Here is a 23,105-nt window from a genome sequence, read left to right on the forward strand (position 1 = left end):
CCGTGGGGGAACCCTGCGGCGCTCCGTCTCTTCCCAACAGGATGGGCCCGAAGGACTCAGTCTGGTGGTTTCCAAGGGCAATGCCCCAGGAAAGCAAGCGGCTAATGAGAAAAAGGGCTCATGAGTAATGCGTCATTTGTCTGCAACGAGTTGTTGAAGGTTCGTTTTCATTCACCAATGACTCACGATGTTACTCCTTCTTGTGATCAAATATTTGAACCCTGCTGTTGTGTCCGACGCTTTGGAACGGCAGTGATGTTCCTGGGTTACTTTGGAGATTTTTCATTTCATTTAAAATTGTTATTTTGTCCGTGAAACAAACTTTGAATGAGAATAATAGAAAAAAAAAAAGGTATGTGGCAACAGCTCTGATCGCAAGCTGAGATTGCAGCCTGCTAGCCGCTAACAACTTGTGGTGGTGCAGATTCTGCGCCACCGTAGGGTAAAGGTGACCTGCTTTTTTCGTTTCTTTTATTTTGGAAATAGTTTTTGGGGTGAAACTGAAACTGATGGGATGCTTCGGGTGCAGCGTGCACTAACACAAAAATAGATCATATTAATAACGCACGCAGACACACGGATCTTTTTTTTCTTCTTTCATTTCCCCCGACACCACTACTACACAATTGACTTGGGACCAAGACAACATTTCCGAACCGAGGACTCGGGACTTTCCAAACGGACGCGTGAATCTTTTCCAACAGAGTCTTTATTTGATGACACCGATGACGTCTTTACAAAAGTTGACAATTTTGGACCAAGTTCCGCGTCTGGAGTCCAGGCAGGCGTGTGACGCTTTGTGTTGCAACTTGCAAGCATATGGTCCAAAAACGCTGCCGTGAGTCAGTGTGGACTCTGCGCCGCAGCTGCGATGTGCTGTTGGGCTTTTGTTTGTGCGCCTCTCCGTGCGGACACGCGCGCGCGTATATCGGCCGCTCGCACGAGTGGCTGCTCGCGTGCGTCATTTCAAAGCGCGAGCCTCGGAGCTCGTAAAAGGAGGTGATTTGGCGCAAGAGGTCGATGACCTTGGCTTGCTGAAATAACAGCGCTGATGTTGCAGGAGGTCCGGGGATGGCCCTAAAGCTTTGTGGATCAAGTGCCCCAGGGATTTGGGGGATTTGCAATCTTCGTAACCTCTGTCTAGGTTCATACGTCTGTTTCGGTTTGCACAGCGGTTCCTCTTGTTGAGTGCAGGACACTTACTGAAGAGGGTGCAGATGACAATTTCGAGTGCTCCATTAACCTGCCGTGTATCTTTTTGGAATGTGGGAGGGAACCGGAGTACCCGGAGAAAACCCGCGCAGGCACGGGTAGAACATGCAAACTCCACACACATACTGTATATACATGCAGTACATACATACATGCAGTGCATTGTGTGTGTGTGTGTGTATGTACAGTATACACATATATATATATATATATATATATATATAATGATAGATTTTTTTTTTTTTTTTTAACCCTCACGGGCCAGATTGGACCCCCGGAGCAACAATTTTTCTACAGTACAAGCAAGTGAAGGTAATATGTCCCCTCGATGAAAGATGTAGTGCAGTTGAGCTCTTTCAATATGAACTCACCATCTGAAACATCATCCCCAAATGACACTTGGGAATCGAGTGTCAAGATGAGCTGGCGTTCTGGACCTCTGCTGGATGATCTTGGCGAGCTTCTGTTGCTTGTTGTAATTAGCCAGTCATTGACCGCATCCAGGTTCTTAAGTTTCCGGAGTTTTAGGCCAATCATTACCAACCGAGCAGTGTACTGCATTTAGTACCGAAAGGTTTATTAACTGGTCCCACTCTTCGGCGACTTTGTTGATTTAGGTTAAATCACTGACAAATGATGCTGCGGATCATTGAGTGTGCCCACGGGCAAGTTGTGCTGACTGGTGTCTGTTTTCCCTCACTCTTGCCCAATTGGAAGTCAGCCGCCAGCGTTAAAAAAAAAAAAAATTCAAGTCATCCATTTTCAAAATCAACATCTAAAGAAATAGCTCAAACACCAAGAACCATGTATGTGATGATGTTAGTGGATTATGTTATATGTTTCCAGATATCCTTGTTAAGTCAGGATTTCATGAGTCCATTTTTGACGGTTGTGGAATCGTTATTGCTCAGTAGAATGTTGTCTCATGATTCCTTTCAAGTATCCGAATCTAATGAACAAAAAAAGGCCTGATCGTGCAATTAAAACCAAGCTAAGATAGTTTCTTTGACATTTGCAGCATTGCGACATCTCACTTGCTTACGTGCCCTCATTTTATTCAGCTCTGCAACAATCTTCAAGTCATTCCGATCATGATCGACCCCAGACTGAGATCTGGAGGACAACCTGGCATTAAAGTCCAGAGGCTGGATTATTCCAGCGGGTCCTGGATGTCCAATTGAGTTCAGTTCCTATCGTGGCCAATTTGCGCAGAAGTCAATGTTTCAATGAAAAATGTCCCTCGCCAGCCAGGACTGGCAGAATCCGAGGGGCCCCTTGTACATGATCATGCGTGTCAGCATTTGCGTCTGAAAGCTCACAATTCCGATTCATGTGATGGAAACATTTGCTGAAAGGAGCTTCAGATGGCTGGAATGGCCGATGTTGAGGGTCTCTGTCAACTCCTCCCAACGGCCGCATGAGAAACCGGTCCGGACAAGAACGTGGGGCCCGCGTTACATGTGATGTCAGAGCACTTCAGACTTGAATGGCTCGATTGGACTGTGTTGCCTTTACACCTCCAACAGCAGGAAAACACGAAAGACATTCCACAATGAGCGTCCGTTGCAGTTGGAGTTTTGTCTTGCTTCTTAGTTGACATTTTTTACCACGTAGCTTTCAAGAGAGGGATTCAGGGGGAACAGATGCCCCCTTTGCTTTCAGAAATGAGAGCATCAGTAGTGCTGCCATAATTGGAAGGTCGAAGAGCTCACTTTTCATCGCTTGGACAAAAGGAGGAGGAGTCGCGAGAGGAAATACGGTGTGGGCAGCCAATGAGGAGCACAACTCCTCCTGCTCTCTCCCCCCTTGACTATTTTGAACGGGGTGCCCTCTTCACTGGTCTTCTCTGCCGAGTCGTGCGTGAAGAGACGCTGGCGGGTGTGTGCTCGTGTGTGCGGTTTGCGCGCGTGGAGCCGAGAGGCTGCCGGAACATGTCACGGTTGACTCAGGGAGTCTGAGGATCACAACAGGTGGAGGTGCTCAACAGTGTACCCGAGATGAGGACCCATTGTAACATGTTGGTTTTGTTGACCCTGTGTGTGGTCAACTCTGATGCTTGGTTTTGGTCCTGGACCGGGACCACCACTCCGGCCCCGCTAGCGGATCGCGAGGGCTCGGGCACTCCCACGGGTAGTGGGGAAATACCAGCTGAGAGTCTTGCAAGTACTGGGCCGGAGATCATGGAAGACCGACGTGGACGTGGTCAGCAAAGTGTCGAGAGGACTTGGCAGGAGACGACCGAAGCTCTTCAACTGCTTACGGTTGCACCCACAGCGGAGCTTGAGCGTACATCAGCCGATGGCACGACAGAGATCTCACCCAGGACAAGTAAACCTGGCCATGAAATGTCTTCGCTAACAGGTACGCCTCTTGGGGGATCGAATCATGAAGGTCTTACAGGAAATGTCGAGCCCGCGTTTGGACTTTCGAAATCCGCTCTTTTGTCTGAATCCGAATTTGCAAAAACAGAGGGAATTTGTGAGGCGTCTGCATTGGAAAAGCCAGGCTCTTTTGTGGGAAAGCCCAAAAAGTCGTTCATTTGTGGATTTGACAGTAGCGACAGTGCACTTTCGCCAAAAGTGTTCGTACTTGAACCGAAGAAGGCAATCATCTCGCTGGAGGTAGCTTGAGTCCCACCGTGTTGAATCGTCAACCACATACAAATGACACGAAGTCAAACGCAAGACTTTTCGTCCTTACCAGCCAAGGCCGGCTCAATACTCGGGCATTAACGACGAGCCAGTCTGTCAGACCTCGCCATGCCGCGACACAAACTTCGAAACGCAGTCCAACTTTTGAAGCTAACCATGCTGAGGGTTGGACGCCAGCAAAATGTTTTGCAAAACCATAGATGATTGCTCAAAGCCCACGTTGCTTAATGGTGGATCCTGCTCTTCCGTTCTGCTCCTCCGTGGCTGGCGAAAGCTTCGTTGTGCCTAATCATCTCAACCAGACCGGCTCGGACCAAATCCAAGACCTCCTGAAGGACTGGGCTTGGCTGTTGAGGTCAAATTGAGTTCTTCTGCCTTCTGTTGCTGCCCAAGTGCGGCTCTCCGATGACTGTACTGCCTTGCCGAGGCTTTTGTGAAAGTTTAAGGGACAGTTGCTGGATGCTCCTGGATGGGGGACGCCTCCCTTTGAAGTGCCAGTGACTTGCAGGAGAGGACGACGTTGGCTATCAGTGCTTGTCGGTTTTTAATCGCAAAGGTAACGGCTGGCTTGAATGAATACCGATTTGGGCATTGATTTCAACCAGGTTTCAAAACCTCAACCTCCCCAGTTTGTCTGCGATGATAACCCAATATTCACACGCTTCCCACAAGATGCATGATGGAAACATTTTGTTGGAAGTCATTTTTGTTCTGCAGGTTCTGAGTGCAGCCGCGGGTGTCTCTGGCCGTTTGGAAGTGAGCCCACTTCATTAACGTTTGAAATATTAGCTCAGGATGAGGCGTCTGGGTTGATCTGTGGCAACTTTTCGTCATCACTCTGTTCTTTGTGGCGTAGTGCATGAATTCCATTTCTAGGGTTAAGTCGATTGAAGACCCTCATCGTCACCAAATGGAAGGCATCTGCTGGTTGGGGGTCATGAGTGCCGCTCATTACATTTTAGAGCGGCACCATGATTCAGACCATTGATGCCAGTTGACTGATGTTGGGTTTCTTTTATTTGGAGGGGAGGGGGGGCACATATACATTCTACTTGAGTAGAGTCTGTTTCTGTGATGAAGATGTGCCTCCTCTACGAGCAGTCACACAGCCCCGCCCTCCTCCTTCACTTCATATCAGTGAGTGTTCACGAGGGGCTTTTTACAGCGTCGGTATCATTGTGACGCCTCGCCGTGCTGACAGACCGAGCGGTCAGTCCGTTCCTCATACAAGACGCTCAAGTTTGGCAATACCTGTTGGTGTTGTCCGAAAGGTCTGTCAACGTCATTGATGACTGAGATGGAAACGTCCGAATTCAAGTTTTGATTTTGATAGCAGGCATTGTTTCACTCTCAACAGCTGTGTAGATGTGAGGAGTACGTTGTCGGCTCTCGGGCCTTAATAAGCACCTAACGCGACATCATTTAATTATAACCCATCATGGAAGAATGTGACCCGATAGGCGTACCTTTTTTGGGGGTCGACAACTATATCGTGGGGCCACCGAGAACAAACCTTTTTTAACAGTCAGTCTGCAGATGTGGGAGCGTTATGATCACAACAATATTCAGCCATATGTTTAGATGGCAGTCGTAAGGAATCTGCGAATGTGATCCGTTTCCTCTTGGGGGGGACTGTAAAACAGGATGTTTAAGTAACCTGAGCTTTTAACACGATTTTTTATGTGGTGTCTCGTGTGTTTGAAAGATGGGGAGTTCCTCAGATCTTGCTCTCAAGGTACACGTTCACCTTTCTGAAGCGGAAAACTTTTATCTTGCTGAACTCAGTCGCCCGTTGTCATTTTTAGAAGGTGCTTCCTATCCGTGTATATATTTTGTAGCCAGGACACACTGGACATTGTCCCACCAAAACCCCGGGGTGAGGGCGCACGCACGGTGCAGCCTGAACTTTTTGCTGCCAGAAACGCATCTGACCCCAGGGCTCATGTCGCAGTCATATGACAAGTGATCTTGCTGATGAGAGTTGCCTTTATTTTACTGATAAATCAACTGGGTAACATCCACCTCATGTTTCCTTTTGTCTCACAATTATCGGGCAGCAAGGAATCACCAATTTTTGGTATTATCCGTGAAAGAATTATTGCCTTTATCAGCAGGTGGTCACCATATTTTCCACCATATATAGATTCATAATTCTGAATCTGTAAAAGCGCAACTTTGCCGCTGCTGCGAGCTTTTCCCATGTATTCGGCGTCGTTCCAACGCCGCTACGTATGCACTCTCGCGCCACAGGCATCTTTTCTTCACTTGGTGGAGCCCCATCTTGGAATGTTGTCAGAATAGGAAGAGGCTTTATCGCCAAGATAAACGAGCGCCATAAACCTGGCACGACCCCATTCAATGACCTTGGGCCTGTCATTGGTTAACAAAGGGTCTTGAGAATGCAAGAATGTGGTGAAAACGCTTCTCCTCACAAGGTCGTGCCGCCCTGGAAGACATAGATTGGGCTGAAATGTGTTTTGACTTTAGCATCTGCGTCTTAGCTGGTGCTGCGGATCCATCAATGATATATTTTCTTTCCCGCTGTGTTTATAAAAAGAACAAATTGTCGGACAGTGGGGGCAACGGTATCGCTTGATAACAGCAGAAAGGGATTTTTGCTCTCCTGTTCAAGCTTGACTTGATCCAAAAATTTGGTTTTGGAGCAGCACGCGAATATATTGCGACTCGTGTCGAGGGCAATTGAGCACAAAGCGGGACCCCCGGGCCGGGCCGAACGCCTCGTGTGTTTAGGCTCTCAAAGCAAGCCTACCGCCGGCTCGGCTGATCTTCCGCCCTCACAGCGGCGGGGAGGCTTTGAACCCGCCGACGGAGCTTGAAGACCAGTCAACGGGCGGTAAACCAAAGCTTGTCTTCAAAGAAGGAGACAGCCTTCAAGTGCAGCATGTTTTGGGAAAACACGGGGAGGCATCACTCCTTGTAACGAGTAATACCCGTTTGTTTGAAGTCTCGATGTCAGACACGTCCACGCTATGCTCGCTAAATATTTTGTTAGCTTAAGCCCACTTCATTTCTGATGCCTGAAGTCACCAGTCACCCAGGGAGATGAAGGAATGAGGTCACGCGCGCAAGGGGCCTCCGCTGATGCACTCTGAACAATGGTGTCGTGTCGTTCAGTCGATGTTGCGCCAAATCTGGGGACTCATTTACTTAAGTCTCGAGGCAACGGTGTATTTTCTTCGGAGCAAGTCAGCCGGCAGTCTCCTGCGTCTGTTTGCATGACTTGAAAAGTTCCAAGAACAAAAGTCGTTTGACGTTGCGTTTCTGCGCCCCGCAACGCCGGACCGATCCAAATGTAAAACCTTCGGCCTGACTGCAGCTACCCTCATCTCGCTCGCTCTCTCACTGAAACCAGTCCTGATTTTGACGTGAGCCTGAACATCCTCAAACATGTCTGCAGTCTTGTTAAAATGGTTCCGGTCGTGCTTGTTCCTCCATAAATATGCGCTTTGGTTGAGTTTGCAAAACCACAGACGACCTTTCGTCCTGACACAATTCCACCACAATACCAAAACACCTGATCAAAGCTCGATCCTAACATTTTGCCCTGCCATGCTGCCCTCCCCTTTTAAGAAGGCTTTCGCGCAAATTGTGGTCTCACTTCGGTATTTTTAATTGCATTTTTTTTTTGTAGAAGACAGCGGCGTCTCCCTGCTGCAGCTGATCGGGGACCCTCCTCCAAATGAGATCACGCGAGTTTACGGGCCCGAGGGCAGTCCCGGCTACATGTTTGGCCCCGACGCCAGCACGGGCCAGTTGGCCCGCGCCCACCTGCCGAGCCCATTCTACCGGGACTTTTCGCTCATCTTCAACTTGAAACCCACGTCGGAACGGGGTGGCGTGATCTTCTCTGTCACAGACGCCACGCAGCATATCATGTATGTGGGCGTCAAACTGTCAGCCGTGCAGGGCGGCAACCAGAACGTGATCCTGTACTACACCGAGCCTGACTCAGAGACGTCATACGAGGCCGCCAGGTTCCTCGTACCCTCTCTGAGGGACACCTGGACCCGTTTTGCTATCGCGGTAAAGGATGACATGGTCAAGTTCTACCTGAACTGTGCCATCGATCCTCAAGTGAAGCGCATCGAAAGGTCCCCCGATGAGATGGCGCTGGAAGCCGGCGCCGGTGTCTTTGTTGGGCAGGCTGGAGGCTCGGATCCCAGCAAGTTCCTGGTATGTATGAAAGATCTTATGTCAGAATCCGGGATTCTAAATGTGAAGGACAGTCATGGCCGCTTTGCGCCGGGAGTAAAATGAGCTTGTCGACAATTGAGATGTACCACTGTAACATACAGTCGAACCTCGTCACAACATACCTCGAAGGGTCATCACGAATCTGTATCTCATAACGGGAGTTCGTCATCAAAAAGAAAAAAACTGGAAGGTGACCCTTTTCTAGTGGCTTGAGGAGCATTCATGTGATATCTTCATAAATCAGCTATCGAGCAAAAATGATTTTGCCTCTAAAATTGAATTATCTTTATTCACGACTGTGTTTTGGAGATAAGTTATTTGAATCATAAATGGTTTATTTATTTCCATGTTGAATAATGGGGTTTTTTTCGGGGGGGGGGGGTTGTCATGTCACGGACCGCTGAAAAATGGCAGACGGGCCAAAATGGCCCCAGGCCCTAAGTTTGGACATCTCTGGTTTAGCAGATAGCGGATAGTGGATTTTTTTTTCTTCAAGCTTTTTCATTGGTACTCGCAGTTGAAGTGTAGCATCAAGCTAAACTTGAGAAGTTCACAACCTGTATCTAAATTTGTTTTTCAAAAGCTTGCTTCACTAACACACAATGCACGACGTCATAGTCAGGCTAGCGAAGGGCAATCAGTGAGGCGGTACAGTATATAACTAAGGGCAAGTGTCTCATCACATGCCTAAAACGTTTCTCTCATTGTCTTGAACCAGAAGCAACTTTTGGTGTCGCCGCAAGCGCCGGCGCTGGTTTACGCCAATTTTCAAGCGCGCGAGACTTTGCAGCTGAATAGCTCATTTGATTTCATTGCTCAAATTGGCCCGATCCAAAGCATCAGACCACTGTTCTAAATCACCCCAGCAGCCCCCGCTGCCCCCCTCCCCCGAACATTGTCTGCAAGAAGTAATTGGATGTCCTCGGCGCGGGCATATAATGGACGTCTTTCATTTGTCTGGAGCAAATCACCTCATTTGACCCGGCCATGTGCATGAACTCAGTTGTTGGGCAGTTACTCTTCCGTTGCGCACCCAAAGGTGGACTTTCAGCGAGTTCAGTTCAAGTTTATTTCTCTGAAAAGTGAATGGCTGAAAGAGAGTCAGGTTCTATTCAGATTCCCAATATCCTCAGTAGAAAGTCAGTGTTACAAAGTTGCTTTTTATTTGTATTTTTTTACTCTGTTGATTATTTCTCATGGGGTACATTGTGCACATCAGCCCCGGAGCTTTGCCATTGGTCATATGACGTGTGTGCCTGCGTCTGTCAGCGATCGAGTCTGCTGATCACATGACATGTACAGTTTTTTTGTAGCCATGCGTGACGGAGTGTGCCATGGATTTCCTTTTTCGGTCCTCGTTTTCGTCATCTGTGATATTCTGCTGTGACTCAATCATCATCGAGCGTCAAGGCCTTGTGCGTCTGTCTTCTTCCCAGGGTGTGATCAGCGAGCTGAGGGTGGTGGGAGACCCCCGTGCCGCTGAAAGGCACTGCGAAGACGACGACGACGACGACGACGACTCAGACATGGTGAGCGTTAACGCCAGCCGACTATTTCATGTGCCATTCTATATAACATTTCATGCAAAAGCAAAGCTACAACTGAGGGCAAATCCTCGTCAAAGCGGTTTGCCGCATGTCTTTGGACAAGTAAGCCATGGAAGTGAAAATAATAACGAGGCCAGAGTGTAGCCAAACATTGGACTTTCTTAACAGGCTATTTCGTCTTAACAGTATTTTGATAGCAACACTGCCACCTCGTGTACAGTCAGAGAACATAACAAAGTGCCTACTGACACCCATTTCGCTCACGATTAATCCAGCCGGTTAAGAAAGCCAGCTACGTTTCTCACTACCCGCCCACCATGCTGATGGCTAGGATTTCGAAAGGTTTTTATGATAATTATCTTAGTAACTATTTTTGTGTTGTGCAATACGAATGTTAATTGCTTATCACTAAGACGTTAAAAATATAAAGAAACAGTGATGTCTTATCTGCAATTTCTCAGCCATTTGCAGCAACTTTTGCAGCATTCTAGTCGGCGTTGACCACCCAGACTCAAACACAGATGCCTCACTGCAGGCTGCCAATGAGCTTGTTTGATCAAACTGATACACACACACACACACAAACACACACGCCCCACAGCCATTTGGAGCACTAAACGCAGCACTTGAAGGTCTAAGGAAGGGCATGTCGAGCGAGCTTCACATGTTGTTTGTATTAGATCGCGTGGGGGTGGGTGGGGGGAATCACATTCCGAGCGGAAATGACAGGCTTGGGATTTACAGGATGTTTCTTTCATTGACTCCCAGCTGTTTTCCAGGAGAAGCAACGTGTTCCACATCGTGACTTTCAAAACTCTCTCCTGTCTGGCAGGAGTGTCTTATCGCAGCAGTCTGCTTGCGCATCATTTTAGAATCAGTTGGGAGTGACAGTGGCAGCTTCCATTTTAGCATTATGAAGAAAAACTGCTCGCTATCACCATGGGGAAAAATGCATAAGCATCGAACCTACCAAAATAAGTAATTCTTCTTTCATCAAGGAAATAAAAGCACAATTCTACGTTTTACCATTCTTGAGTAAACAGCAGTTGAGCATTGGTAAACTCGTTTCCAAGGAAAAGTCTGAGAAGAGCTTTTTGTGAAAGGATCCATTTCGGGCAGAACTTTCACTTTGATGCTATTTTTTTGCATTTGTGATACCTCAAAGATCTAAATAACGCTTTCCTACTAAATAACAACATAAACAGATCACAGTTTTTTTCAAGAAAAACACTGCACTGATGCATGAACTACGCATGAACTTTTCATGGACGTTGGACGTTATCCATTTTCTCACCACCACACTGCTTTCGCACGCCACCTGGCCGCGTGGGATCGGGCACTGGATAACACACACACACACACACACACACACACACACACACACACACACACCATGTGTGGACCAAGATCCGATCAAAGCCGGGTCTGCCATCTAGTGGTGATTTATCATACTGACATCATTCCCACAGCCTCGATGTGTGAAGCCCTTTTTTTTTTTTTTTTTTTAAATGTACGCTTGTTTTTCTCAGACTTCAGGAGAGGGAAGTGGTGATGCGGAAAGCAGACCTTCTAAACCAACTGTAGAAAAACACACATGGACGGTAAGGGCCCATTTTCATTTGGTATGGAGACGAGATGAATTGGATAACCGTGGTCATCCTGCCTGCGAATTTTTCGCAAGCACTTTGGTATTTTATATTGACATTGTCACAGTGAGTTCAAAAAGGCTTTGCAAATTAGACAGCTTGAAACCCATTGCAGCAGACATGGTGGGCGGGGTTTGCTGTGCCGCCAGAAATCTTCCAGTCTGGACATTAATGACTGGGAATTGATGTTCTGTCACTTTTACAGGTGGGGTTTCCCTCCGTCCAACATGTGTTTATTCGCGTCATAATCAGCACAGGTTGTGTTCAAGGCAACAGCTGGTACCAAATACCTGCCCAGCAATTTTTCCACACGTCTGTTCACAGGCATTAGAACCGATCCAGTCTGTACAACTCAGACGTGTCGGGGCAAAATGCAAAGTCGAGAGGGCAGTCAAGTGAAACTTTCCATTTTGGCATGCAGGTATTTGTTGGGAGGATCGCTCGCTTGTGACATCTTTGACAATGTTGTTGAAGTGTCCACCGCAAGAGGAAGCCCCCCCCCACCCCCCGCCCCCATTTTTTTAAGGGCCACAGGGGGTGAATGAAATGAGACACATTATGGAGAGAAAAACCACACTGAATGTGAGCATGGTTTCATGCCTAATGAGGACCACCACATATTCATGATTTGCCTTGAGATTCACAAACCTTCACCAAGGCCAAACCGGGATTTCTGTCACCAAGGAAACTGGATGTGTGCTTTTAAACTTTGGAGGTCATATGGTTCAGCTCTGCCAGTTGGCACATCGAAGGGCCCCCTCTGACCGCATGAAGAATGCATGGATGAGTCGCTTATCGTGTTAGTAATTGTGTGTCAAGCTTTGTCATTAATTGTTATGTGGAATTCTTAGTGTAGCCGTTGCTACGCGACACAGTGGGGGGGGGGGCAGCCTCTGAGAAGACAACTGGTTAATTATCAACTTGGTGTTGCCGCCTTGGGCTGCATGCACATTCTTTGCAGGTGACACTCAACTGTGTCATCGGTCAAGAATGAGCTGTCTGTCTGTGTTTGGGAGGCGGGGGCCAGGGGCCGTGGGGCTCCATAATTTCCACAAAGGAGCCAAAATGAGTCATCGGTTGCTTCTGTTGCTGGCAGGCTTGTTTACATGAGGCTGATTTAAATTTCTACAAAAAGGTTTTTTTGGTTTCATTTTGTGTGTTTTTGTGGTTGCTGCAGCAAAGTGTACATGTACGAAATTGTCACTGGAGTGACTGTATTGCATTGCAGTGATGAGAAAAAGAAACTTCATGAAGCACTTGTGATATTTTTTGACTCGTCGAGATGGTGCTCTTGTTTTATACATAAAGGTTAGTGTGAATATTCCGCCGCATCTTTACACCAAGAGTGCCATCTAGAAGACTCAAAAACTATCACAAGTACTTCATGACGCTTCAGTTGGCCAGCACTATTGGTTTAGTGTACCCTGACTGTATGTGAGTTGTATGAGGCATTAGGACAAACTGTGCACAGGACGTCGTCAGGTGAACGGTGATGCGTTTGTTTGATTGCAGCAAGGCTTCGTAATATTTATAGTTAAGGCTTAGCTTTAGCAACAGGTGGATTTTTTTTTTCCTGAAACATCCTAAGCTATGAATGACAACGCATCTGCATTGTGAAAGCTTTCACAGGTCAAACTTAAAGACAAAAAAAAAAAAAAAGAGAATATCTAAAAATCCGGCTGTGCTAGAAAAAAGTCGAGCCGCTTTCACAATCTAGCTTTAGGGACACATGAAGCCATGTCTGATTCAAATGACGTCATTTATTCAAATCAAGGGAGCTGAGGAACTGAGAAGACGCTCCTCAGAATGAATTGTTATTGCTTGATCGAAGGCCTGATCCCGTTTATCTGTTGTCACTAGACGGCTCCGCCTCCTTTGAGGCCCATTCAGCAACCACCGGTCGCCAGGCAAGAGGAGACGTCGACTGTGAGACACACAGGTGAAGCGCGTCCTCGCACGACCACGCCCAAACCTTCACAAGAAGGCAGAACGCGACTCTTCACATCGACCCTCGCGGCGCACGCTAGTGGCAAATCTCTCCATCTAGTGGGCAAGACGATTCTTGCATGTAACCCTGAGCAGATTTTTCAAACACTAGGCCAAAATATTTGCCAGGATCGGGCCGAGCCCCGCTACAATAAGTGAGTCAACCCTTAAAATGTTTCGAATGGCATAATTTCATAGTTTACACCACAAACTGTGATTCCAAAGCACTTGAATCTGACTCTGCACCCGTCTTGCAACATTACCGCTGAAAATAAAACGCTCACAGACTACTTTGAAAGAAACACTTTTCCATCTTGTTTTCTGCTGGATAATAGCAACATCTTTTTTTCCCCTCAATATCTTGTGCAGCCCAAGTTGACGGTGTGCGATGTGATTGTCCCATTAGCATCCGTCGGGGCCAAAGGAGAGAAAGGAGAGCGAGGAGAGAAAGGGGACCGCGGCGTGGCGGGCCCAAAAGGAGAGACCGGTTACAGCACGGCAGTGAGCTCGCAGGGCGGTGCTCGAGGGGGGAAGGTGGGAACATGCCATCATTCGTGCATTCTTTGATATATATATATATGTGTGTGTGGGGGGGGGGGGGGGGCTGCAATTTGATGACTTCAAACATGAACATTGAAAAACGAAGGAAGCCCTCAAAGTCCAAGCTTGTGTGTGATGAAGAGACTCAACAGCGCCCCCCCAGTCACATTTAGAAGATTTACAGTAGTTGATCGTTATTGTCATCGTGATGATTTTCTACACGTGCTTCAAACCAACGACAGTGTTTTGAATGTGAATGCTTTGTAAAAGTGTTGGATGGAATTGAGAATGAAACATTTTCAAGCGTGATGCAGTACATATTGCAAAGAATCGATCCAAAGCAACTACTATTCCGTATATTTGCATCAATGTCAATGCTGTTTTATTCTTCTTTTTTTTTCAGGGGGAACCTGGAGAAAAGGGAGCGAAGGTGAGTCGAATCTCCGCTCCACACCACCTTTCTTCTCATGTGACCGGCACTAAATGTGTCTCAGGTTCTTTGTCTCCTCACCACAACAAGTATTTGTCATTTGCTCTGTAGGGCAACGCTGGTTTTGGCTACCAAGGAAAGAAGGGAGAACCGGGCCCCCCCGGACCACCGGGGCCCCCCGGGTCTGCAGGACTGCCGTCAGACGTCTCTGTGTGCCAAGAGGGCTCCGATGCTTCCTGCGTTCCGGGTGCTCGAGGACCACCCGGACCGCCGGGTGTCCCTGGTGCCCAGGGACCGCCGGGAGAGGACGGAGAACCAGTTAGTGCGCCGTCTCCTGAATATTTCTCAAGAGAATCGATTTGGGGGGACACGAGGGGAAATCCTCTGCTTTGCAGTCCAACAATGTACCAAAAAGCAGTTGAACACAGATAAATAGGAGTTGTGAAACGGAAGGATAAAATTGCTCCAAGTGGACACTGGAAAGCTGCTCCGTCAATGCTACCTGTTAAACAGAAGTGGGCGAGTCCAGTCCTGGAGGGCCGCCGCCGTCCTGCATGTTTTCCATCTCTCCCTGTTGCAACACACCTAATTCAAATGAGAACAAACCATTTGCAGACACGCAATGAAAGACTCATTTTTGTCATCAGCTCTCCACTTTCATGTTCTTTGTATCGGGCCAAATGATGCGCGGCGCGGAAAATGATCTGGACCGCTATGTTTTGTGTCATTGCACAGGGCGATCCTGGTGAAGATGGCAAACGAGTGAGTTGCTTTGTCCAAGGCGTGCGGCATATTTCGCCCCTCGCTTTGCATGGATTGACCCCCCCCCCCCTTTGAATCCCCTTTTCGCCACGCAGGGTGTTGATGGACCCCCGGGCTTCCCAGGAACCCCTGGAGATCCCGGACCGAAAGGAGTGAAGGTGAGAAGAGCGGCGATCGAGTGGACCTGGCGTCCGCGCCGTCGGTAATAAAGTTGAGTGGAAACTGGACAGCTAATGGGAGCGATGCACGCAGGGAGAGCGCGGCGATGGTCAGCCCGGTGCCAGAGGGCCACCGGGTCCTCCTGGACCGCCGGGACCAGGAAGCAGATCTGTGAGTCAAGTTCCAGTTTTATGCTGAGGAAGTGACAATTGGTTGGAACGGAACTGTGTGCCATGGATGTTTTACTTTTTTCAGACTTATGTGGACATGGAGGGCTCAGGATTCCCTGATCTGGAATCAGTTCGGGTAAGTGCTAACTGATTAGCTTGATTGACTAGCGGCTGTTTTCCGAGTTCTCCAGCCCGTCATTGGAGAGCGTTTTGACGGATCTTTCCAGACACACACAATATCGTGTTCTGTGACGCTATAAGACAGTGTGGACTGCCGTCTGTCACTTCTTTTTCTGTTCTTGAGTCATTAACAGTAGAACGTGGCTTGGTTTAACCAAAAACTGTCGTTTCTGACCAAAAAGTACAGAAAATGAGCTTTTTTTGAAAGGTGACTCTGAGAGTAATGCATTTTTTCTTTTTCACTTTTGTGACGGCTCAAACTATAAAACAAGAAAGAGTAAGGGCTTTTGATGGTTAAAAAAAAACCCCATTGATGTATACACATACGACGACATGTGCTCCGTTGTGGTGTGAGGTGCCTAAACTTGTCTGACTTTGAAAGCGTTTGCGTTTCTCTCCCTCATAATGGAGGTGATGAGCAGAAAACTCACTGCCCAATCTTCTTCATCTACTCAAAAGCTGTGCAGGTCTTAAATCCAAAGCGATGCAACGCCAGCATCTATGGGGATCGGTTAGTCATGACAGTGGTTGACAAAGCTGAATTTCACCGACAAGCTGGGCGAGACACGACTCCACGTACTTGACAAACAAAATATTTGTCGAAAGCAGTCAACAATTGGGTTCATGTTCAACAATGGACGACGATGGGTTGTTGTTTTTCCTGACATGCTTCACTTGTCGTTTGGTGTTTGTTTTTGTTTTAGGGCCTGCCAGGGCCACCGGGCCCACCAGGTCCACCTGGGGTTCCCGGTCCTGCTCCACCAAACACAGCTTCGAGCTCGGGAGCAGTCGGACCACCGGGACAAGATGGGGCGCCTGGTCAACCTGTAAGTGACAACGTGACGCTTTCATAATTGGTTTCCACGTTGGTTATGATGATCCACGCGTGACCTGAGCTTCTGGCCCGCAGGGCTTGCCCGGTCTACCGGGTGTCGATGGCCAACCGGGAGCGCCTGGCCCGAGGGGAGAAAAGGTCATTTCCTACACGTTTACATTGATGCCTCCATTTTTAGCATATTCGAGCTCATGGTAGCAAGTCGCCACTGCATTCAACCCACTTTTTTTTTTAATTCAACATCTCATACAAAGTGATCACTTGAACATGATTTGTTATATTTTGTCTTATTCTAGGGTGACTCCGGTGTGCTTGGTCACCCAGGACCAGTTGGACAGAAGGTGATAATTTTGCCTTTTTATGCATGAGTAATTGCATGTTTCCTTTTTTTTTTTTTTTTTTTTCATTTCCCATTTCCTTTTGTCCACCGCAAAGGGCACTCAAGGAGATTCCGGCTTACCCGGACCGACGGGAGAGCCCGGATTGGCTGGTTTGCCCGGACCAATGGGACCGGCTGGGCCACCCGGACCTCCCGGGCCTCCTGGACCAAGATACCGTGTTGGATTTGTAAGTTGTCGCCAAACAATACTTGGTGCTTGTATTACTGCAGCTCATTGATTCTGATCAAAATGTGATTTTGAATTCACTCCATATCCCAGCGGCTGCCACATGACACGACGTGCCCCTTCACTTGTTGCTGGTTTTCGTTGCACTATGGATCGTTCAATATTTTGCAAGGATTGCCTTTTCCACGCTCCCGTGGACTTTAGTAGCAATAAGCATAAGTCAGGAGGAAAGCGAGCGCAAAAGACACAATGTCCGATGGCTGGGCTCGACCTGCCGACCGCCTCGACTGACCTGTTTGAGAACGGTGACGCCAAGTGGCCCAACAATAATAGTTGTACTGCACATCCAAATACTGATTTGATGGGAAATTTTGCTTTTCGCAAAGCTTTAGAAAACACAGAAATCATCCAATCAATACCTGATCGTGACTTCTTGGATTACGCTCGATGTGCAAGAAGGAACGCTTGAAGGTTTTATCGCGGTTTGCAGGATGACATGGAGGGATCTGGTGAGATTTTCTCCAATGGGCTCCCTGGCATCCGAGGACCTGAAGGAAGGCAGGTTAGTCGCTTGATGCATTTCAAAAAGGCATAAAAAGTCTACGAATTGAGCGGCGCACCATCGGCCCAGTGTGCCCACTCCCAGTCGGGCTGATTTGGGTGAATCAAACTCCAAGTTTACAACCCCGGGAATCGGCTCATAGTGACTGCGTCAATCAACTTATTCACTGCACGAAAATAGATAGCCTAGATGCAAGGTGGAATGTTTTCCGGTCTCTCTAACTCAATTAAATGTGTGCTCTTAGGGTCCACCTGGCCTGCCTGGACTTCCAGTAAGTAACCGAGCACCTGATGCAGTCATGACATAATTGGGATGGACAGCATGCCGTCCTAAAGTGTTCTAAATTCTAAATTGAAGGCATAAATCCCCCGCAGGGTAAACCAGGCTTGCCCGGCCTCGCCGGTCAGAAGGGCAGCGAGGGTCCTGAAGGAAGAGACGGGCAACCGGGATTGGACGGATTCCCCGGAGTTCAGGTCTGGAACCCTTTTGATTGCTCTCGTGCTAGCTAGCACCTGCGTGGACATGCTACGAAATGTATCGTTTGTTCCAAATTGCCTCCAATTTAGACCGTGACAAGCTTATACAAACAGTCGCTCCCATGAATCTTCTCATTTTGAGAACCACATTGCTCAACGCGCCGTGCTTCCAAGTGGTAACGACGAGGAGATCAGAAGCCAACAATCAGCAAATCCAAACAGTGCTAACGATGCAGCTCTGCTTACCTTTTGGGTTTGAACTAGAATTGCTTTTTGACGTCTGCTGTCTGATTCTTGGATGTTACAGGGACCAAAGGGGGAAAGAGGGGACAGAGGAGAGAGGGTGAATATCATTTTCACATGCTATTCGTATCTTGATTTTGTTCACTGCCAAATAGATCCCGCATGTTGTTTAGATTCTTCAGTGAGTTGACTAGTCATGATATTTTGGATCGAACGCATTCTAATCATTTCACACGTATGCTTTGTTTAAGGGTGAACCAGGCCGCGATGGAACCGGAGTCCCCGGACCGCCGGGCCCGCCTGGACCACCAGGACAAATCGTCTACCAACCATCAAACAACGTATTGTAGATTCCCCAAATGTTGCTGGCAAATATGCAGGAAATTTGCATCCTTATCTTACCTTTATTCATTTTTTTTTCTGCTGCTACAGTTTGATGGTGTTGTTGGCAGTGTTGGACATCAGGTGTGTATTCAAAGTAAAATGTTCACAAGAGTGACTGGAAGTAGGAGGTGGTCAAGATGTGCCCTAACATTGGTTGATAATCAGTCCAGGGTGTACCTCATCTAATCAAATGTTTATTATTTTTTTTCTGGAAAGGGAGGACCTGGTGTTCCGGGTAGAGCTGGATTCCCTGTAAGTCCCTTCAGTCACGACTAATTGGCTTCTTCCCAGCACCCCTCCCTTCCTCTATTATGGCGCACCTGCAGAAGGGATGTGGTGGCGCCCTGTTGGCTGTTAATGCATGCCTGTTTGCTGAAGGGGGGGGGGGGGGGGGTTCTGTCAAATCCAAACTGCGCTCCCATTCCAGGAGCCCAGTCTGGGCATGAATGACTGTTTCAACGTGCTCTTGAGGAAGGAGAGATTTGACTTTAGCCAGCGAATAAAGCGACAGTGATTCTCATTCTGATGTCAACACACTCTAATTGTATTTCTGTGGTCCTGTTAGGGTCCTATGGGTCCAAAGGGCGACACGGGGCATCCCGGACCTCCAGGTTTTGGCATCAAGGTGCGGTCAAAGCTTAATGCTGCGCTTAGCCTTGGATGTGGAGCTAATGGCGGTTTTCTCCGCAGGGCGAGAAAGGCGAGCCTGGTCTGGTCATCGGCCCCGATGGGGGGCCCCTCTTTTCGGCGGGGCTAACCGCTTTCAAAGTAAGCATCGGTGCATTTGACAGTCTGCATTTGTCTCGAGTGAGTTTTTGCTTTGCTTTTCTGACATTTCTACTGTGCCATTAGGGAGATCGAGGCCCTCCTGGACCTGTGGGACCCCCTGTAAGTATTTGCGCAATTTTCGAATATCAACAACAATCCTTTCCAAAATGTCAAAAGTTTGTTCTACAAGCCAGCAATAAGTCACGTCTCTATATATATATGATATATATATACGATATGTTTTCCACGTAGGGACAATATGGACCTCACGGAATCAAGGGTGAAATTGGAATGCCTGGGAGACCTGTAAGTAAAGTCCGGTGGTTTTGGTTTTTGTTTTGAATGCCATCTGGACACAGCCATTCAAAGAAATGTCACTTCCGTTAGGGTCGGCCTGGTGTAAACGGTTACAAGGGGGAGAAAGGAGAGCCAGGCTCTGGCTTTGGCTACCCAGTAAGTCACTTTTCAAGCCATCTCATGAAGATTTCTCCGGTTGAGATAGACAGTCTGACTCTTTTCAGCGTTCTCAATTCCAATCCATTCAGCACATATAATGACCAACCAACACTTTTGGTTGGTCTGTGATTTGGCTGGTCTGTGATTTGAACCGTTAGCTCAGTTGGGAGACTTGTTACATACAATGTATGAGTCTCCTTCTTCCATCAGGGGGTTCCTGGCCCACCGGGACCACCAGGGCCACCCGGACCGGCCGGACCCTACGATCGCTTCAGCGTGAGTTGACCAAACCCGTTGAAGCTACAACCGGCTCACTAACTCGGCTGTCTAAGGTCAATCTTGTGCTGTGTGTCGTTCACAGCACTACGATGGAACCTCCAGGAACTATCCAGGTACTGGATGAGACCTTTGCCAGACACGCATATCAACGGACTGGCTGCATTTCAGCCATTTCGCTCAAACTGTGATGTCACGTTTTGTTTTCAAGCAGTTTGCTTACACAACCTTTCAGGAACAGGCAGCTAAAGATGAACTTGGTTATTTGGTTTAGCAATGGTGGGTGGGCAGGCGCGCCGGGGGGACCCAACTATTTGCATACAAGACATTAAAACATCAATTTCTCACAAGAATGTACATCAGGGGTGTCCAACGGTTTTTGGTTTCAGGGGCACCTACAGAAAAATGGAGGGATGAAAGGGACATTTTTAAATTCTTCCACTTTTTGAGAAATGCTAAAGTCAGTTAAAAAGCAATTATTGATTGTTTGTATCGTCTAGTTAATGTCATCAGCTTTCTGCTCAAGCCGTTAAGGCAAATCATTCGGGATTTTATTTTTTTGTGGGGGGGCAACAGCCCTCTGTCTCACAGAAGAGATCTTTTGCGGCAGTCCTCGTGAGGGATATTATATGACGGAAGTTCAAAATGAGCAGGTTCTCTCATTAGGCAGGCGTAAATGCTCCTGTCAAAGAAGTAAGATTTAAGAAAGCTTTAAAGTTTCTGGAGACAAAAACGTTCCTCATTTCAGCTTCTTTCAGGTAGCTTCGCCTGAGGAGAGGGAGGAGGTAGGGGGGGGGGGGGGGGGAGTCACCATTGTCGCAAGATTAATCCGTCGAGTCTTACTAGATTTGAGAAAGGAGCTGATAAAACACAAAGTACGTGACGCTGGGAAATGGCAATGCCAAAGTCAGTTCACCCGGTGGACGGTTCTCTCATGCTGCAGTGTTTGTGTCTTGTTTTACGACAGCAATCAAAGGAGAAAAGGGTGAACGCGGCCTTCCGGGCGTCCCCGGTAAATCCTTGATTTTATATGCAGATTAGAACATTCTTGATGACCGCCTCTTGAGCTCGTTGGTGTGTTCACCAAAATGCATTCTTGTTCTCAGGAACGGGCTCCAATTTTGACATTCACACACTCAGGGTAAGCGCATGAACTCAAGGTTTGGGATCTGAGCCATCGACCTCATTTCAGCTCTATTGTAGAGCGATCAACAGGTCGGCATTTAAGGCAACGCTGTGAGAATGCCAAACTCGTTTATTTTTATTTTTTTTAACAGAATGACCTAAAGGGAGAGCATGGCGACCCGGGAGTGAAGGGAGAAAAGGGGGAACCCGGTGGCTATTATGACCCTCGATTTGGAGGACCTCTAGGCCCACAAGGGCCTCCTGGCAAACCGGGTTTACCAGTGAGTTAGAGAATAGGACGTGAACGTCCCCCATATCACGCTCGAGACAGGTTGCTCAGGTGCTTTCTTTGCATTAGGGTCCAAAAGGAGATTCTGTCAAAGGTCCACCTGGACCTCAGGGTCCAGCTGGTCCAGCAGGGATCGGTTATGATGGCCGGCCAGGTCCTCCGGGACCGCCCGGACCACCCGGACCGGCGACATCCCCCTCGCTGCCCGGCGCCTTTTGGCCCAGTCAAAGTGAGTCGCTTTGGTTCTGCGCCTCAGTGTATCAAAATGAAGCAGAGGTGTGAAAGTGATACAGTCGAACCTCTTTTCAACGTATGCGGTTTACGTTTCCGCCTCCAGATGAAATAGGAACACTACAACACTATGTCTTCTAAAAAAAATTTTTGTCTTCATATACACAAATTTGCAATTGACATGTTTATACTGGATTACATGTTCATGTTTTTTTACATCGATAAATGTCTATACTCTATTATGATACATCGTAGTTGGTGGCCAATTTATAGGCCATGGTGAAACGAACTACCGTTATAACGTACGGATTCGTTATGTCCCTCGAGGTAGGTTGTCACGAGGTTCGACTGTAGCAAAGCTGTCATGAAATCGTTTCCTAAATCAGATCTTTCAATTGAAGCTGCCAATGTACCGGGACCTCCTGGTCCTCCTGGCCCACCCGGAAGTCCTGGACACTCATCTGGAGTAAGTCTTTTATCTTTTTTTTTTCTTTTGCCTGCGTGAAGCAGCTCATTTGGTAGCATACCAAAGCTACTGCTTGGTTCGCCTTGCACAGGTCACAGTTCTCAGGTCCTACGACACGATGCTCGCGACTGCCAGACGGCAGGCAGAAGGCAGCCTCATCTACGTCATCGACAAAGCCGACCTGTATTTAAGAGTCCGCGACGGACTGCGGCAAGTCATGGTAAAGTTCTTTTGCTGTCTCTCCAATCCTGTTCAAAAAGCGTTTCTCGAAAGGTCAACTGTGAACTAATTTTAGAAAATCCCAAACGAAATATTTTTACCTCACAAGTCAAGTAAAAATGTTGCCCGATCGGCCGGACATGGAGTAGAGACGAGACCCATCGGGATTGGAAGAACTGTAAACTCCATAGGCTGCGGTTATTAGCCTAGCGTTATTGTTTGCAATCGGATGCCGTCCCGTGCTGTAAATGCGCACGATGGGAGGAGCTACTTGGTGCACGTATTGCCGCTAGCACTGAGAGCGCACATCGTAGTGGGTTGGCGTCCTACATCGTCATTGCTAAGGTAGTTCTGTTGCATCGTTGGCCACCGCGCACATTATATCGGGAGCATTCTTAGTTGCAAACCACGAAAGTTGGATTGCTTCCATGCACTCGTATAGTTTGGATTCTGAGAGTGACGTCCCTCGCCGGAGATTGCCCAACAAAAGCATTTTCGTTGTTGAGCGTGTTGGTCTCACTATGAACCCGGTTGGCTTGTTGAAATGATTTTAGCTCGATTACTCAAAAATGGTTGGCAAAGTTTACTTCAGCCTTGACCTTTCAACGACCGCCGCATTCAGTTGTTTTGACGAACTGCCACAAAAAGGTCAAATGTGAAGTACCGGCGAAATCCAAATCGTTCTTTTTTTTTTTTTTTTTGTCCTTTCGC

The 23,105-nt window shown here is 47.7% G+C and overlaps 1 protein-coding gene across 3 annotated transcripts in view; it reads left to right on the forward strand.

Moving 5' to 3' along the window:
• col18a1a (collagen type XVIII alpha 1 chain a) overlaps window positions 1-23,105 on the forward strand; it is a 41,765-nt gene that overhangs the window by 15,915 nt on the left and 2,745 nt on the right. For 2 of the 3 annotated variants that reach the window (XM_086123899.1, XM_086123900.1), the window contains 35 exons: window positions 7,516-8,057; window positions 9,515-9,607; window positions 11,155-11,226; window positions 13,132-13,210; window positions 13,664-13,791; window positions 14,201-14,227; window positions 14,339-14,545; window positions 14,963-14,989; window positions 15,085-15,147; window positions 15,242-15,319; window positions 15,404-15,454; window positions 16,203-16,325; window positions 16,409-16,471; window positions 16,630-16,674; window positions 16,769-16,900; window positions 17,390-17,461; window positions 17,706-17,732; window positions 17,836-17,934; window positions 18,245-18,280; window positions 18,432-18,521; window positions 18,613-18,645; window positions 18,781-18,816; window positions 19,130-19,189; window positions 19,255-19,332; window positions 19,417-19,452; window positions 19,585-19,638; window positions 19,720-19,785; window positions 19,999-20,064; window positions 20,150-20,180; window positions 21,032-21,076; window positions 21,171-21,205; window positions 21,342-21,470; window positions 21,548-21,707; window positions 22,111-22,175; window positions 22,267-22,395. In XM_086123899.1, the coding sequence (XP_085980025.1) occupies window positions 7,516-8,057; window positions 9,515-9,607; window positions 11,155-11,226; window positions 13,132-13,210; window positions 13,664-13,791; window positions 14,201-14,227; window positions 14,339-14,545; window positions 14,963-14,989; window positions 15,085-15,147; window positions 15,242-15,319; window positions 15,404-15,454; window positions 16,203-16,325; window positions 16,409-16,471; window positions 16,630-16,674; window positions 16,769-16,900; window positions 17,390-17,461; window positions 17,706-17,732; window positions 17,836-17,934; window positions 18,245-18,280; window positions 18,432-18,521; window positions 18,613-18,645; window positions 18,781-18,816; window positions 19,130-19,189; window positions 19,255-19,332; window positions 19,417-19,452; window positions 19,585-19,638; window positions 19,720-19,785; window positions 19,999-20,064; window positions 20,150-20,180; window positions 21,032-21,076; window positions 21,171-21,205; window positions 21,342-21,470; window positions 21,548-21,707; window positions 22,111-22,175; window positions 22,267-22,395 (3,077 nt within the window). Of the gene's footprint in view, window positions 1-3,096; window positions 3,574-7,515; window positions 8,058-9,514; window positions 9,608-11,154; window positions 11,227-13,131; window positions 13,211-13,663; window positions 13,792-14,200; window positions 14,228-14,338; window positions 14,546-14,962; window positions 14,990-15,084; window positions 15,148-15,241; window positions 15,320-15,403; window positions 15,455-16,202; window positions 16,326-16,408; window positions 16,472-16,629; window positions 16,675-16,768; window positions 16,901-17,389; window positions 17,462-17,705; window positions 17,733-17,835; window positions 17,935-18,244; window positions 18,281-18,431; window positions 18,522-18,612; window positions 18,646-18,780; window positions 18,817-19,129; window positions 19,190-19,254; window positions 19,333-19,416; window positions 19,453-19,584; window positions 19,639-19,719; window positions 19,786-19,998; window positions 20,065-20,149; window positions 20,181-21,031; window positions 21,077-21,170; window positions 21,206-21,341; window positions 21,471-21,547; window positions 21,708-22,110; window positions 22,176-22,266; window positions 22,396-23,105 lie in introns of those variants that run through there. The other variant, XM_086123898.1, reaches the window with a different exon arrangement.

This window comes from Hippocampus guttulatus, chromosome 11, assembly GCF_054856545.1.
Source record: "Hippocampus guttulatus isolate MCC_2025c chromosome 11, RoL_Hgut_1.0, whole genome shotgun sequence".
Lineage (NCBI taxonomy): Eukaryota > Metazoa > Chordata > Actinopteri > Syngnathiformes > Syngnathidae > Hippocampus > Hippocampus guttulatus.